Source organism: Mytilus galloprovincialis, chromosome 10 (assembly GCF_965363235.1).
Source record: "Mytilus galloprovincialis chromosome 10, xbMytGall1.hap1.1, whole genome shotgun sequence".
NCBI classification, from domain to species: domain Eukaryota; kingdom Metazoa; phylum Mollusca; class Bivalvia; order Mytilida; family Mytilidae; genus Mytilus; species Mytilus galloprovincialis.
The window spans coordinates 11,104,198-11,119,097 of NC_134847.1; the positions used below are offsets into that span (position 1 = coordinate 11,104,198).

General features: G+C 32.9%; 1 protein-coding gene across 15 annotated transcripts in view; it reads left to right on the forward strand.

Annotated features, from left to right (window-relative positions):
• The first annotated feature begins 373 nt into the window (after window positions 1-373).
• The window catches only part of LOC143049829 (uncharacterized), a 51,283-nt gene continuing 36,756 nt past the window's right edge, over window positions 374-14,900 (forward strand). For 4 of the 15 annotated variants that reach the window (XM_076223556.1, XM_076223557.1, XM_076223561.1 and 1 more), the window contains exons 1-2: window positions 374-1,066; window positions 13,632-13,735. In XM_076223556.1, coding sequence (XP_076079671.1) covers window positions 632-1,066; window positions 13,632-13,735 — 539 coding nt within the window. In that variant the 5' untranslated portion in view covers window positions 374-631. Of the gene's footprint in view, window positions 1,067-8,731; window positions 8,944-11,716; window positions 11,825-11,980; window positions 12,197-13,631; window positions 13,736-14,900 lie in introns of those variants that run through there. The other 11 variants (XM_076223559.1, XM_076223565.1, XM_076223558.1 and 8 more) reach the window with 7 other exon arrangements.

Consider the following 14,900-nt stretch of genomic DNA (forward strand, 5'->3'; position numbering starts at 1 on the left):
AGGAGAGTCATTTATTTTGTTTATTTGTATAATATATAAGTGAAAACTAAACAATATGCATCTTAAGTATGTATAAATTGACACGCTCGGTCGGAATTTATGAATATAATAATGCATTTAAAAGTCAACAACCAGAAACTTCTATTGAAAAAATTTAAAACGGTATAATTCCATCAAATAAGCTTAGTTTGTACATTTCTATATCTGACGAATGTAAAAAGTAAATTTAATTGTTGTTTTATTATTCAAATATTAGTTTTTATTCAATTTAAAAGCTCCTTGAATCAATAACAACTAATCCCTCTTTGCGGACACTTTTCTGTCATGAAAGGGAAGTTCACGCATGCGTATGTAGCAATACACATGCCAACATAAATACGGATTATCTACAGTTCGAAAAGAAATATTTAAATTAATGCATATAAGACTTTGTTTGTTAATTTCATAATGGCGAAATCGACATACAGAAATGTCGACAATGTACAACTACCTGAAATCGATTTTGCAGATATATTTTAATCCCTCCTGTCACTTCGGAACATAATAGATATACATTCTATGTCTTAAGAAAATTATCTTTACGTTTGGATTTTCCGTATAGATTTAAATCGATTCGGGATATATTTTTGATATGGAATTAATACAACCGGCTAACACATTCGTTGAAAACGTAACAACGAATAATGTGTTAAAGAAGAATTCTCCGCTAAAGCCACTTCCTGCGAAGGCAAAAGTTGATAAGTCTGGATGGTTATGTTCTCATGGACCTCAACATAGTCCGAAATATGGAATAAGACGAAAATTATGGAAAGGTCCATCTCCGATGAACCTCAGGGATTCTGCCATCAGTGACTCTCCATCAACAGGAACAACGTCTCGTTCAACTGTTATTACTGTGAGAGGCACAAGTGTTACTCCTTGGAAAACCAATATTACAGACATTTGTAAAGCGTATGAAACACCATCACCAATGAAGCCAGCTAGATTTGAGGATGTTCAGTTGCCTCCTGTTTCTTTATCAGCTCCGTTACTGTCGGTTTCACGGGTGTCTAACATCAATCCCAAGGTAAGACCTCTTAATCATCTTTTTATATTATTCTCAGTAACTCTTAAAATACCCTAAGGGCTATAGGTTTTATAAAAGGCGCTGGCTACGGTTACATTGAAATGTAACAATAAGAAAATGTTATTGCTACATTTCTACATTGGAGACTAATTACTGGAATGCATGGTTGGGTGAGGAACCGATTAATTATGAATGTAACAATACTATTCTGACAGTAGCCAGTGCCCTCATAAAATGCCCTTTTTAAGAAGAGATATTGATTTGCTATCCATTACATCTTGAACAGACACTAGTATAGATCTGATATAGGTCAATTAATAGTTTGTTGACATTTCCCATTGAAGATTATACTTCAACCCTTCGATCAGTTTTATCGCAGAGTTAACTCCGTTCATCTTCACAAATATATAGTGCACTCGATATACTGACTTAGAGCGGAGAGTGTCGGTACAAGGTTAAGGTTCATTTGCGAATGGAATTTCGTTAACTAGGAATAGGTTAAGGTCCGTGCTTTCGGGTAGAGATTTTCAGCCAATATATTTCTAAATAAAATGGTATCCCATAACAAGTCTTTATAAGTAGACATTAATATATAACTGTCATACATTTACATACAATGTCGTCGTAATAGAAATACCAGAGTTTCTTTGCCCAAACAAGAGAACGATAGACGAAAGAAAAAGGACCATTTTGAATTTTGATAAATCTTAAAGATTTTCCCTGGTTGCTTGAAGCTATTGTGATAGGCATTCGCATACCCCCCCCCCCCCCTCTCATTCCCGAAAACTTCTGCATTTTTACCTGAAAACCTCTTTTTTTATATTAATATCAAGTATATCGTCATCAAAGTGTTTATAATCTTGCTTTTATTTTGTTCATATGTTTTTTTTACCTATCTACCTTGTGCATGTCTACAGATCTAGATTAGAGGAGGGAAGGTTGAGATATAACAAATGGTTTAAACCTGCTATATGTTGATGTACTTGTCCGAAGTCATGTTTCTCTTCAAAGTTGTCTTTAGTTTTAATACGTTAGCCTCTTTCAGTTCTAAATAGTAATTACTTTAGTGCAGTAGACTCGGAAAGAAACATTTTTTGTAAGTAAGTTGTTGTCTCATTGACGCCTCCTTTTATTCGTTTTCCTAACGATGTGACAAATATGTGACAAAACGAACAGATGAACGAAATTTAGTAAAAAATTTGAATTATCTCCCTTTTTCTTCGAATCGGTTCAGAAAACTTAAATTTGAAATCTGAAAATTACTATGTTTACTTATATGACTTGCAGATATACAGATATTTACTATTAAAGGTTAACCTTATTCCTATAACCCGAAGAACAATCATATAGCTTGTAAAGTTTAATAAATTTAAGTTTAAGAAAAACATTTCCCCATTATCAGTAAGCTTATACCATGATTAAATATTTGCCCTTGATTGTATTTCTGTGATTATTGATTTGTCTCAAAGCTTACGGATATAGTTCTGTCAAAATACCAATATTAACTAGTTTAAAATTCTTACTGTTTAACATTGAGACGGTTACCGGGCAAATTCCTAAAACACGACTATTTTGTTTTCTTACTAGAGACACGAAGAAACTTAATAAAGTATAGTTTCATAATAAATCAAGTAAAAGAAAAATAGGTCGATGAGACATTAATCTAGTTATACAAAAATACATTTGGAGGCTATCTTTAGAAAGAAGAAGATCATATATTTATGAGACAACTTTCCATTCAAACCACATAGATCTACAAACCACACCAACTGAATAACAGGTTAGGGACACGTGCAAATAAATGCAGCGGCTTTAAATAGAAAAATATCCAGATTTTATCGACTTAAGAGAACAAAAAATGTTATTTGCAGCTTTCCTTGTTTTTTTAATATTAGAACGAGTGTTTGGCTATGGATAGAGACATTTCATATTTGTATTCTGTGTGTCCTTCTTCTAATACTTTATATGTTTTCCCATTTTTTCACTATCATAGCACAACGTTAATCTCTATTCTTTATTTGTTGGCCTATCTTTTCTATTCTTTTAGTTTTTTGACATTTGTTTTTTGCAGATATTGCCTTTTATTTTCTATACTGCTAATCCCACACAGACCCTCTCAGTTAGCTGTAAAGTGTTATTCGTTGACAAAAAAATCGGAAAATAAAAAGGAGATGTTGGATTTCTTTCAATGTGACAACAGTCCGACAATGCTACAACCGAAAGGCATTTTATAGGGGTAACAATTCGATTTCAACAAAAGACTGATGTAAGTTTGCGCAAATGCAGCCAAGCTTTAAATCGAAAACTTACATACAAATTATAACTTGTTATTCCGATACGGCAAAAGAAAAACATATGATTTGAAAGGCAATGATCCCTGGAATATAGTGTGTTGTACATATCAGTATGTATGGTCAGATTATGTTTCTGTTGTAAGAGAGAGTTGTTCCCCTTTTGTCAGTATTTTGTATTTATGTTTGTTGATCATCTTTGTCTGATTAAAATGTAGAAATGGAAGCTGACGTGTTTTTATGTGTCCGTATGTAATCGCCTCCATCCATGCTACCAGAGCTATTCCCCTAGTCTGTAATACGTGTCAACTAAAAAAAGACTTATGTACCAAATGCAAGCGCTGGTAACATGTTGCTAGACTGTATAAATAGAACTTTTTCGATTGGAGAGCTGAAATCATGATCTGAGAGTACTTACAATTACTGGTAGCAAGCTCAAAGTCCTTACAATAGAAATTAAATAAATGTGTAACTAGCTGATATGAAATCCACAAGTAATAACTAGTGTGTTTACGTTAAATAACACATGCTATGTACATGTATATACTGTATAATTGAGTAAAAAATGTGAAATTAACACATTGGAAGGTTAGGTGCTAAATTGGTTCGACTTTGAGTAAGGATGTGTACTGCCGTTGGCCAGATGTTCGAAGGATATAAACATTTTGTCTTCAAAGGATATACAAATATTAAAAAAAAATTGAATAAAGGTTATTACAGTGGCGAAGCTTGCATGTATGCTCAGATGCTCAAGCATCCACATCATTTTGACCCAAAAAAAAAAATGTTTTTTAAATAACTATATAATTACATGTGACAGTGATCGCAGCAGATCCACATGATGGTATCCGAATGTAACATGGGTAGGGATATGAGAAAAGTGTCTAATCATTCCCGATACAGTATGCGTAGTCTTTCCTGTAGGATTATTTAGTTTATGTAAACATGAAGGATAAAACGGCAGAAAATCATTAAAAGTCAATGTCGTTGCGCGTCGTCATGTCAGAGTGGGAAAATGAACAAAAATTTGATTTTGAGACTTTTCGGACATTTTATAAAAGATTTTGTAAAATCACTGTTATATTTGCAATATTTCACTAAGGATTTTGTTATTTTTATTGTGCAAGATTTAAGTCAAGTTTAGAAGATTAAGCTAATCTAATTTCATGTTTTAATTTGTTTTTCAATTAGCGACATTTTACTTCATTGCAATAACGTGTTTGAAACCAAATTCATAATAGAAAACCATAGTCACGTCACCAAAGGGAGTAGTTATTTCACAACAGCAATCAAAAACGAAGAAATTTGTCCATCCTGTTATGTCTATCCTGTTACTATGGTTGCTATGGTTACAGTAACAGGATAGACAATTGTAGACAAAAACGTCGTTAAATTTTTTATCTTAGCATATAGGTGCAAAAGGAATGAAATATTTCGTTGTTTGAACTCATCTTAAGGTTATAACGTCTTAATCTTCCTAATTAAGCATTTGCATGTGCAATACTGATATCGGTAACAGGATAGACAAAAAGGTAACAGGATAGACTTTTATATAGTGATATATCAGAAACGTACATTCCTGTTTCCAATGAAATAAAGAGAAAAGTAAACTAACTTATGAGGGATTTACTTGATGTTGGGTTTGTTTTAAAGGGTGAAAAAAAGCCGAACAATATAAATTGCTATTTTAGACTTGCATTACTGGTGGTAATTTTTACAACCTTTGAAAACCATTTTTTAGGGGCATTTTTCAGTACAACCTGGAAAATTGGCAAATAATCTATTATTTCAAATAATGAATATAAATAGAAGTTTATTCTCTTGAAAACCATCTAGTTGGCTACGTAAAACAAGCTTAACATTTTATCTAAACCTTTTCTTAATAACCCAAAATGTCTTTTGAAAATGGTAACAGGATAGACAAAATATTGTACCACCGATCAAAAAATGTTTCAAGATATTCTTGTATAACATCATTAAGATTGCATCTTTTAATATGTTGTTCTTAAAGTACTGTTTGTTCTGATTTGCTTATGTAGAGGGTTGTTTGAATAAGTAACTTTTAATAAATTTTTCAATTTCAAAATTCGACATTTTTTGAAAATGACCCATATATGTGTTAATTTTTCTGTAATCCCTTAGTTGAATTTTCTCACTCATTTAGAGAAATATTTGTCAAGTCTATTCAAGTAATTTTGGTTTGTTATATAAACTATGTTGTTATTTTGATGTGACAGATCAGATTTAGTATTGCACTGAGCAGTTCTAGCTCTGTACAATTGTATTCCATGCTGAACTTATTAAGTTGTACATCGCGCTATACAGAGTCGTCTTTTGTTACAAGAGCTAGTCCCAGAGTCAGAGTCCGTGCAGACTTGTCGTACTGTTTATTGTATGTGTGTGGTTCCAGGCCAACACATTTCACAGTCACAGATACACCCAGTTTCTGTTTGTGACAGTCAGCTACGGCAGGCGCAGACGATAAAGATACGTAGACCCGCGGACATGTTTGGTCTGAAATGGAGCCAAGCAGAGCGATGACATATTAATGTTAACAACTTCACCATCATACCCTGATGTCGTTCCCCGTGATCATGGAGTTTTATCATTCCTGGGCTTAGAAATACCCTTTTCATCTACATGTAGGTACAAATATTAATTTTATTTTCAATAAAAGAACAGAGTCCCAATGTCCCCGCATCGCACATATTTTATCTATCCAAGATACAAGGGCATTAAATAAAAAAATAATTAATATCTCGAGAAATAAGTGCTTCAGAACAAATGCAATGGGATTTTCATTATAATTTATATTTCCAAGGGGCATAATTGTTTAAGATTATTTTCGCAAGTGTCAAAGACATTGCTAATGATATTTACTTCACAAAAATGGCAAAAATTGTACACATGACATTGATAACAAGACCGGACAGACTGATGACCGGTATTTACATGTCCCCTGTATCACTTCAAGATAAGTAATCAAAACCCCATTCGGAGGCTCAAATTTCGGGAAAGGAGGGTACAGATGTACCGCTGTAATTGGTCTGATTTTGAGTTGTCGAATATATATAGGATTGGGTGTTGGAAATAAAATATCTTTTGGTGGGTATTTTGAAATTGAACAAAAATTTAGTCAGTGTCGGATTCTAGCATACGGGGAAAATGTCAGAAAAAAATATGCATAAAATGGTCCCAAAAATTCGGTATCCACATCATTTCAGCCCTGCCTACGCCACTGGTTAATTACTTGTAAATATGTTCATACATCAAATAATGGACGTACTTTCGATTAATGGTATTAAACTGGAGCGATTGCAGTATTCCAGTATTTTAATTCTACGGTTTTTTTATCATAGGAATTAAATCAATTTATTATTATGGTAAATATTATCATCATTGTTATTTTAATCTATTGGATATTGACGTCTGCGATTAGGACATGTAGGTCAATTACTTACATGAAACCTTGGGTTAATCTATGATCAACAATAATACTTATAACCTTTTATGTACTAATCGGATTAATATTTACTGAAGTCGTCTCTTGTATATAAGGACGTTATATATTAGTACCTCATTTTGATCCACATTCAACCCATAACGATATTTGTAAAACATTTATACCTGTTATACATTTACACATGTAGACATTTATACATGCATGTAGATCTTTTTTTCAACCTTATTAAAAACCGATCTCTCATCGCTCCCGTTTTCTGATATGTTGCGTGAGAGATCTAACGAAACCCGCTTTGAGGTCACATGTGAGTGACCTCGTAGGTGTGCCTTTTTCGACCAATGAAAATGAGTTTTCGAAGTTCTTGAAAGTTTATTGTGAGGTAAAGGGATGTAACTCATTTTATTTACGAAGAAATCGTCAGTCCAAAGAATCCATAAACTTTTTGATTGGCTTATTGATACGTCGTCAACTCATTTGCATATCATTATAAATTCATAACTTCTAGTTCACTCAGATGTGACCTCAAAGCGGGGTTCGTTAGATCTCCCACGCGACAAATCAGAAAACGGGAGCGATGAGAGATTGGTTTTTAATTAGATTGACCTTTTTTATATTGTTTGTTCTTCAAGGCGAAACGCTATATGTCATCTAGTATATAATTCCACTTTTAACCGACGATAGATGTTAGTTCTTCAAGGCATAACGGTATATGTCATCTAGTACAGAATATAATTCCACTTTTAACCGACGATAGAGACCCTCTTGGTCTTGCAATGAGCTACAAGACGTGTACATGTATGTGCCCTACTGATAATCCTTTGCATCTTAATGTACTTTATGTAGGGATTCTGTGGCGTGAATTAATACATATCGGCTATTTCATTAAAATCTTTCATGTTTTCACTATATCTATCATTGAAATTAAAGAATTTGCAATTGTTTACATACGATTGTACCGTGTGACTGTGCAGCTGAACGATACGTGTACATTGAAATATGTAGTTCAAGATTGGTCATTGCCTGAGGGAGTTGAAAGCCTTGTTTCGAAATCATTTCTAGATATTTAAACTGGGGCCGAACAGTTGCATATACAATTGCTTACATTCACTCAATTTGAACTTTTAAAAAATATTAAGAAAACGTTTCAAGGAAAAGCCCAAGAAAGGAATTCATATGAATGTGCACCAAATGAATCATTCAGTAAAATCTCGACAGATCGTAGGGTAGCTCATGCAATTTGACGAGGTTTGCCGAATGCAAATACATTTCTTACTTATTCTATCAAAAAATGGAAAACAAAATGCCACCATCGTTATCCTTTTTTTTTTAGTTTAGTTTTTTTTTTTTTTTGTTAAGCTGACAATCCTGCCAGGTGTTTATGTTTACATTATCAAGAAGTTTCACTGCTTTTTTTTTAAACTCAAGTTATATAATTATATTTGTTTATTTTAGTAGACATTACGTTGTTGTCTGTTATTTTACGATTGCAAGATCAGACATTAGCATTTTCATTTTACATTTAGAATTAAGACGAAAACCATGTCCTCTTTTCATTTAACAGTTTAAAGATTGGCTATAAAACGTAAGATATAATATATACATATTGACATGCTATACCCAATGAACCGCTATTTCATACCTTATTGGTACTATTAACTCCCCTCCCCCTCTTTTCCAATTGCAAGATGTTACGCCGTAATTGGCCATTAGGTAATCGATACACACATTAATTACCTTGTCATTTCTAGTCACTTTAAACGGTTTCTATAGATAATTATATATATTTAAAGTAAAATTAAATAACTGACAATATGCTCTTTTAAATCTTTCAATATGTAAAATGTTTTCGTCAAGGACATTAAACCAAAATACTATATAACCAAATGATATAACAGCTATATCAGTTTACCTTGTGAACATAGAGATAGTAAAAACAGATGTGAATATTCATGTATCCGTTTCAAAATGACTCGGCTGGAGTCATGACGCAGAAATTAGGGTTTCTATGTGTAAAAGGATCTAAAAAGTGGCCTGACAAACATGGAGATCGAACTGAGGATATTATTAGACCGATCACATTGCCATCTCTACATAGTCAGGATTCAAAACTTTATGAAAATCAGGTAACCATGATTACGTATCATTTCATTACTCGTCTACATTTTGTAGTTTCACACACCAAATTGAAAATTAATTACTGTGCCATGTTTCAAGCGTTTTTTTAACATTTTCGTTTTTGAAATTTTCGTTTTTTTTTTTTTCAAATAGATTGATTGATGGTTGTCTAAAGTCACTTTCAGCACTTATGAGCAAATTCGTGGCGGTAATTCTTCATTGGTGAAGGAAGCCGGTTAGAACGATCGACTTTCGAGATCTAGTCAACTAAGATTGGAGTCTAGCGCACCTGCCCCGTGCGGAATTCGAACTCAAAACCTCATTGTTGACAGGCTTGTGATGCAGTATTGATACAGTATTGATTGACTGTTAGACCATTGCCATTGAGCTAGCTAGGTCTCTTCTTTTTTCAAATTAGACTATCAATTTACGTTTTTTTGATTGAGTTAAGCCTGCCAATTGATATGTTATCTTGTGTTTTTCTATGTTGTGATGTTATGCTATTGTTTCAGAAAAAGGTAGAAGGTTTGGTACCATTAAAACGTTTAATCCCGCTGCAAATGTTTGCACCTGTCCTAAGTCAGGAATCTGATGTACAGTAGTTGTCGTTTGTTTATGTAATTTATACGTGTTTCTCTTTTCTCGTTTTTCTTAGATTAGACCGTTGATTTTCCCGTTTGTATGGTTCTACATAAGTAATTTTGGGGCCCTTTATAGCTTGTTGTCCGGTGTGAGCCAAGGCTCCGTGTTGAAGGCCGTACATTTACCTATAATGGTTTACTTTTTTAAATTGTTATTTGGATGGAGAGTTGTCTCATTGGCACTCACACCACATGCATCTTCCTATATCTATGTATTATAACTGATGATAAATAGATTAAAACAATCAGTTGATTTTTAAAATGATGTTGCCTAATGGTAGTATTTAAAAAAAACTCGTCTGTTTAGTGTTTAACGAACTGTTATTTGTCTGTTCGCCTTTCCCTGTTGGTTATATTCAAAAGGGCTGAAATGTGGTATAGGAACTATCCACCAAAGTTCAAAAAAGTAGAAGTTATTATAATTACTATGCTCGCATTGACATTCATGATATATTTGCAACTGATCGTTAAATACACAACAACAAAGCGATCTTTATAATATGGTGTGTTGGTTTGACCATTTTTGAACTAAACACTCTTCTTTTATGAGTTTTGGTCCTCATTGCTCTTCAACTTCGTACTTTATTTGGCCTTTTTAACTTTTTTGGATTCGAGCGTCATTGATGAGTCTTTTGTAGACGAAACGCGCGTCTGGCGTATATACTAAATTTAGTCCTGGTATCTATGATGAGTTTATTCAAAACTGTTATATGACTTTTTTTCTGCTCTCTTCAAATTAATGTCCCACGAATGAGCGCACACTTTGACAAGGCCAAACGGTGCGATATTTAATCAGTTGAGAAAAATGTCAAAAGTTTATTTGTCGAACGAAAATAAATATATCATTACTCAACGACTCTATTAAACAGAGATAATCAAATTGAATGTTGACCTTATTTCAAAGATCCATCCTGGCATACACTTGAGAATATATAAAATAACATCTTGAACATACATCGATTAACAGCAATCTAACAACACAGTAAAGCTGGAAAAGACGTAAAGTTCATTGCACGGGTAAAACCAAAGGCAAGGTAATATACCATAGGCAGACTCTTACTTGCTCCGAAGACTTGCCAATTTGTATACATAGCGAAACAAAATACATCAGCGTCCTCTTAGAATTTGTGAAATATTTAATATTATAAGATTTTTTAACCTTCGAAACAATTTTTGAAGACTTGAGTTATTAGATATTCTCAGAAAGGCGTGAACTAATCATTGTCGGGGCCCTTTATAGCTTTCTATTCGATGTGATCCAATGAGCTGTGTTGAGATCCGTATTTTGACATATAATGGTATAATTTTTCAAATTGTGACTGAGATGGAGAGGTGTCTCATTGACACTCGTACCACATCTTCTTATATCTATTGTTATTAGAGATTGCGTTATCTGTATGCATATAGATTAACATGAGACACGTATTTGTAATTTACTCTTGGAGAGAAAAAAATATTACGATTTTTTTTTATCCGTCTCTTACTGTGATATTCGATCTAGTTTACTGATTCTTTATTATATCCCGTATTAAGATGTTTTACTTATCATACTAGTAACATGTCACTTGTAGGTATGTATATAAGTACCTTATCAAGCTATGTTTTACCACATAGATTTTATGATTTACGCGGAAGCCTTAAAATAACCCAAAATACATTAAGTGGTCTTCAAACGAAATCAAGTACTATTTGTTCACACTTTTAATGTTACAACATGTATATATAATTTTCCGCTTACAAGTAACTGCATGTGTTATACTTGTTAAAATTCAAACAATATTTCATTTTATTGCTTTGAAAAATTTAAATTGTTTAGATATAACTTGACATAAATCAATAAAACTGCAAAATTTATAAAGTTAATTTTACTTATCTTGACGTTTTGCTGCTATGAATTACCGTATTAGTCTTAATTTAACGCTGCCAATGGCCGATTAAATTATGTTTTCTTTAATTACTTAATGAGAAAAAATCGAAATAGGGAGAAATTTTAATAGTAATCTGAATTTTAAACCGGTTGACATGGATGGAAATTCTATTTTTTTTTCATTTTTTCAATTGTATTTTATTTTTTATATCGATTTCTTCGTCTCACCTTATTATTTTTGAAGTGCATTCATTAGTCATAATACGGCAATTATGCATATTTTATAACTACTGATACTGCAGAACAAAAGTAACATCGTTTTCAATTTCATCAAACGTTTATGGAATGATTTACTTCCACAAAGTACGGAAATCCACGAAGGTAAACAATTTAAATTTTAAATTGACAGGTTCATTATCTCAGCCTCGTTGTCATGCACTGACTGCTGACAAAGATCTTAAATATCATATTACATTTTTTATAAGTCAATTCAATCGTTGTTATAACTTATTCATAGTCCACAAAGAACTGTAGCCAGAGAAACAATACAAATTCAAAATGGCCGACATTGAGACGACGGATAGTTTTAATGTCGATTTACTAACACTGTGTTGATGGAAAGAGGGTATAAAAATGATGGAGATGATGGAGGACCCTATTTTAAGCATCCATGATTTGTACCCTCAGACGATTGGTCAGTCTGGGCCAATCACTACATTCATTCTTGAAGGGACTAAACTCAAAGTGCCGGAGGTAGGGATGTATACTCATAGTCTTAAAATATTTTTTGTTTGTTTTTTGTACTTAATTTTTTTGATGACTTCCTGTATTTTCGCTTTAAAGAAGAGCCATATTTAGTTATTTTATGTCTTTTTAAATATGATTGTGTGATCTCTTTTATTCTAAGAGTAGTAACATAACGCTCTGTTTCTGTTATTGCCATGGAACCTTTCACTCGGTTTGGATTTACGCGACCTCGACAATGTCGGTACGCTCGAAGTTATACCTAATATTTCATTATTGTTTATGGGCTAAGGGAAACGGTCGATGCCATAAAACATAATTAAAGATGACAAAATTAAAATTTTGGTACAATAGACCGGCATTTCGTAAGATTTTTTTTTTTTTTTTTTCAAAAATGTACCAAACTTCAAGAATCCTTAAAATACATGTACATCCTTTTGAACTGGTTATATGTTATATTGTTAAATATAATATAATTACTCCAGATCAGGATAGATCAGGATAATGCGCTTCTAAACATGTTAAAGCTAAAATCAAATCATATTCTGTAAATGACTGTACAAAGCCAGGGTCATGCGTTCCAAGAGTTCGGTGTTCGAGTATTTTAAGTAGAAAAACTACTGTATCACTAGCCAGTCAACAGTGAGGTTGTGATTTCTAATCCCGCATGTGGAAGGTGTGCTCGCTTCCAAACTAAATTGACCGCGATTTTCAGTTTTCATAAATAAGGTCGTTTTTCCCCCGGTTTCCTATACCAATAAAAACTGGTCAAAGAGCACACCAGTGCTGAAAGATGCGTTAAACGCCAATAAATCAATCAGTCGAGCATGCATTTCATTTAAACCCGTCGGTTGCTGTATTTCATATTTTATACAGACTGAGGTGAATTCCCGAAAAAACATAAACGTTCTTAACCTTTGCCGGATCCCTAAAAATCGTTAATTCCTGAGTTCCGATAGGTGTAAATCTCGAATTCCCGAAAAAATGAAGGCCCAAATGCAATTTCCCAGCAAATATTACTAAAGGTTTAAACCTAACATCCAGAAAAAAAACTCCTTGCGCCTCTCACATATAAATAGTCACCAAGATCGAATATCTAGAATTTACTCTGTAAATCTGATATTAACATGATATTCATTAGTACAAGATACGCAAGATGTGAGTTCTTATCTTTTAAATTGTTTCGCATTTTTCATACGGGACTTTTTATAGCTTGCTATATATACTTTCCATTGGTTGACTTCGACTGTTTTCTGCTGTTTAGTCGGGTTGTTGTTTCTTTGACACATTCCCCATTTCCATTTTAAATTTCATGTATCCGTTTCGCTCTTTGAAAGTCATTTAGTGACTTATAGTTGTTTATAGCATCTTCAGCTAGATAGTGTTCTCATAAACTATTATGCTAGATCTTATTTCATATACATGCCCATACTTTTGTTTTCAGTATCGGCAAATGTCCTACACCAGTACTGGGCGCCCGAGAGAATCCGATGATGTAGACTACAATGTTAACCCAGATCCTGTACCTTACCAACCTCAGAATTTTATGTAAGTATGCATGCTTTATGAATGAAATAGTATTAAATAAACATTGTTTTGCACCACCTTGGAGCATTATGTGTCTTTTTTTCAGTCTGTGCATCTGTCCGTCTGTCCATTCGTTCGTCCGTCCGTTTGTACCACTTTACATTTGTAGGTTATTTTTTTTAGATAAAGGTTTTAGTCCATGAACTAGTAGTTTTTGAAGTTGCAGTCCATACAACTAGACATATATAGTACACATGTTCCTTATAATATTTAATGCCAACTCCGAGTGTTGACCCTAGCTTCACCATCCACTGAACATAGAAATTGAAAGTGCGAGTGGGGCATCCATGTATTAGGGATATATGATTTAGCTTAAAGTTTACATATGAGGAAAGGTTATCTTAGCATGTCACAACTTCAATACATTGATACTAATCTGCAAGTAGGAGTTAATACAGTAGAAATTATATGTGCTTCAAAATGGAGCAGATAAACTTTGATGCATTTTATGATTTATTATATGTATTTAGATTCAAATGCTTGTTCAACTGCGCATGTCATGACGAAGGACACAAGAAAGCTTTTATATTAAGCTTAAGACAGTACTGAATATACAGTTATTTGAAAAATTCCAAATAAATATTTTAAGAGATATAGCAGAAAAAATTTAATCAAACAGATATACCTTCAAATTAGTATGCTAGTTTTTGAAAATAATCTGAAATTTTTCTTTGCTTCTTCACTGTTTATTTCGATGAATTGAATACCAAACCATGTAATACAGAATAAGATTAAGTGTTCGACGTGGTTTACTTTTTATTATTTTGTGAGCTTTTTTGTCCTCTACTTTTTAAGTCCTCTTCCAAAAGTAAAATCATGTTCTGAAGTTATTAGTACAAATTAACTTTTAATTTTCACTTTCAAATTTCACAATAATTAAGAGAGTATGTTTAAACCTTTTTGAAAGAAATACTTGCCTTATTATATATTTGTATAGGATATCAAAATAACCGACGGGTACTTTATATCATTTTTCATAAGATTTAGTCTTTAAATCCTTACAAACTGGATGTCTGTATGTTATAGATGTTCTTTCGTGTGAAAGGATAACATAATTCACTCGATATTTTATTCAGTTCGCGATAATCAACACATTTACAACTGATAAAAGTCTTTTTATTGAAAA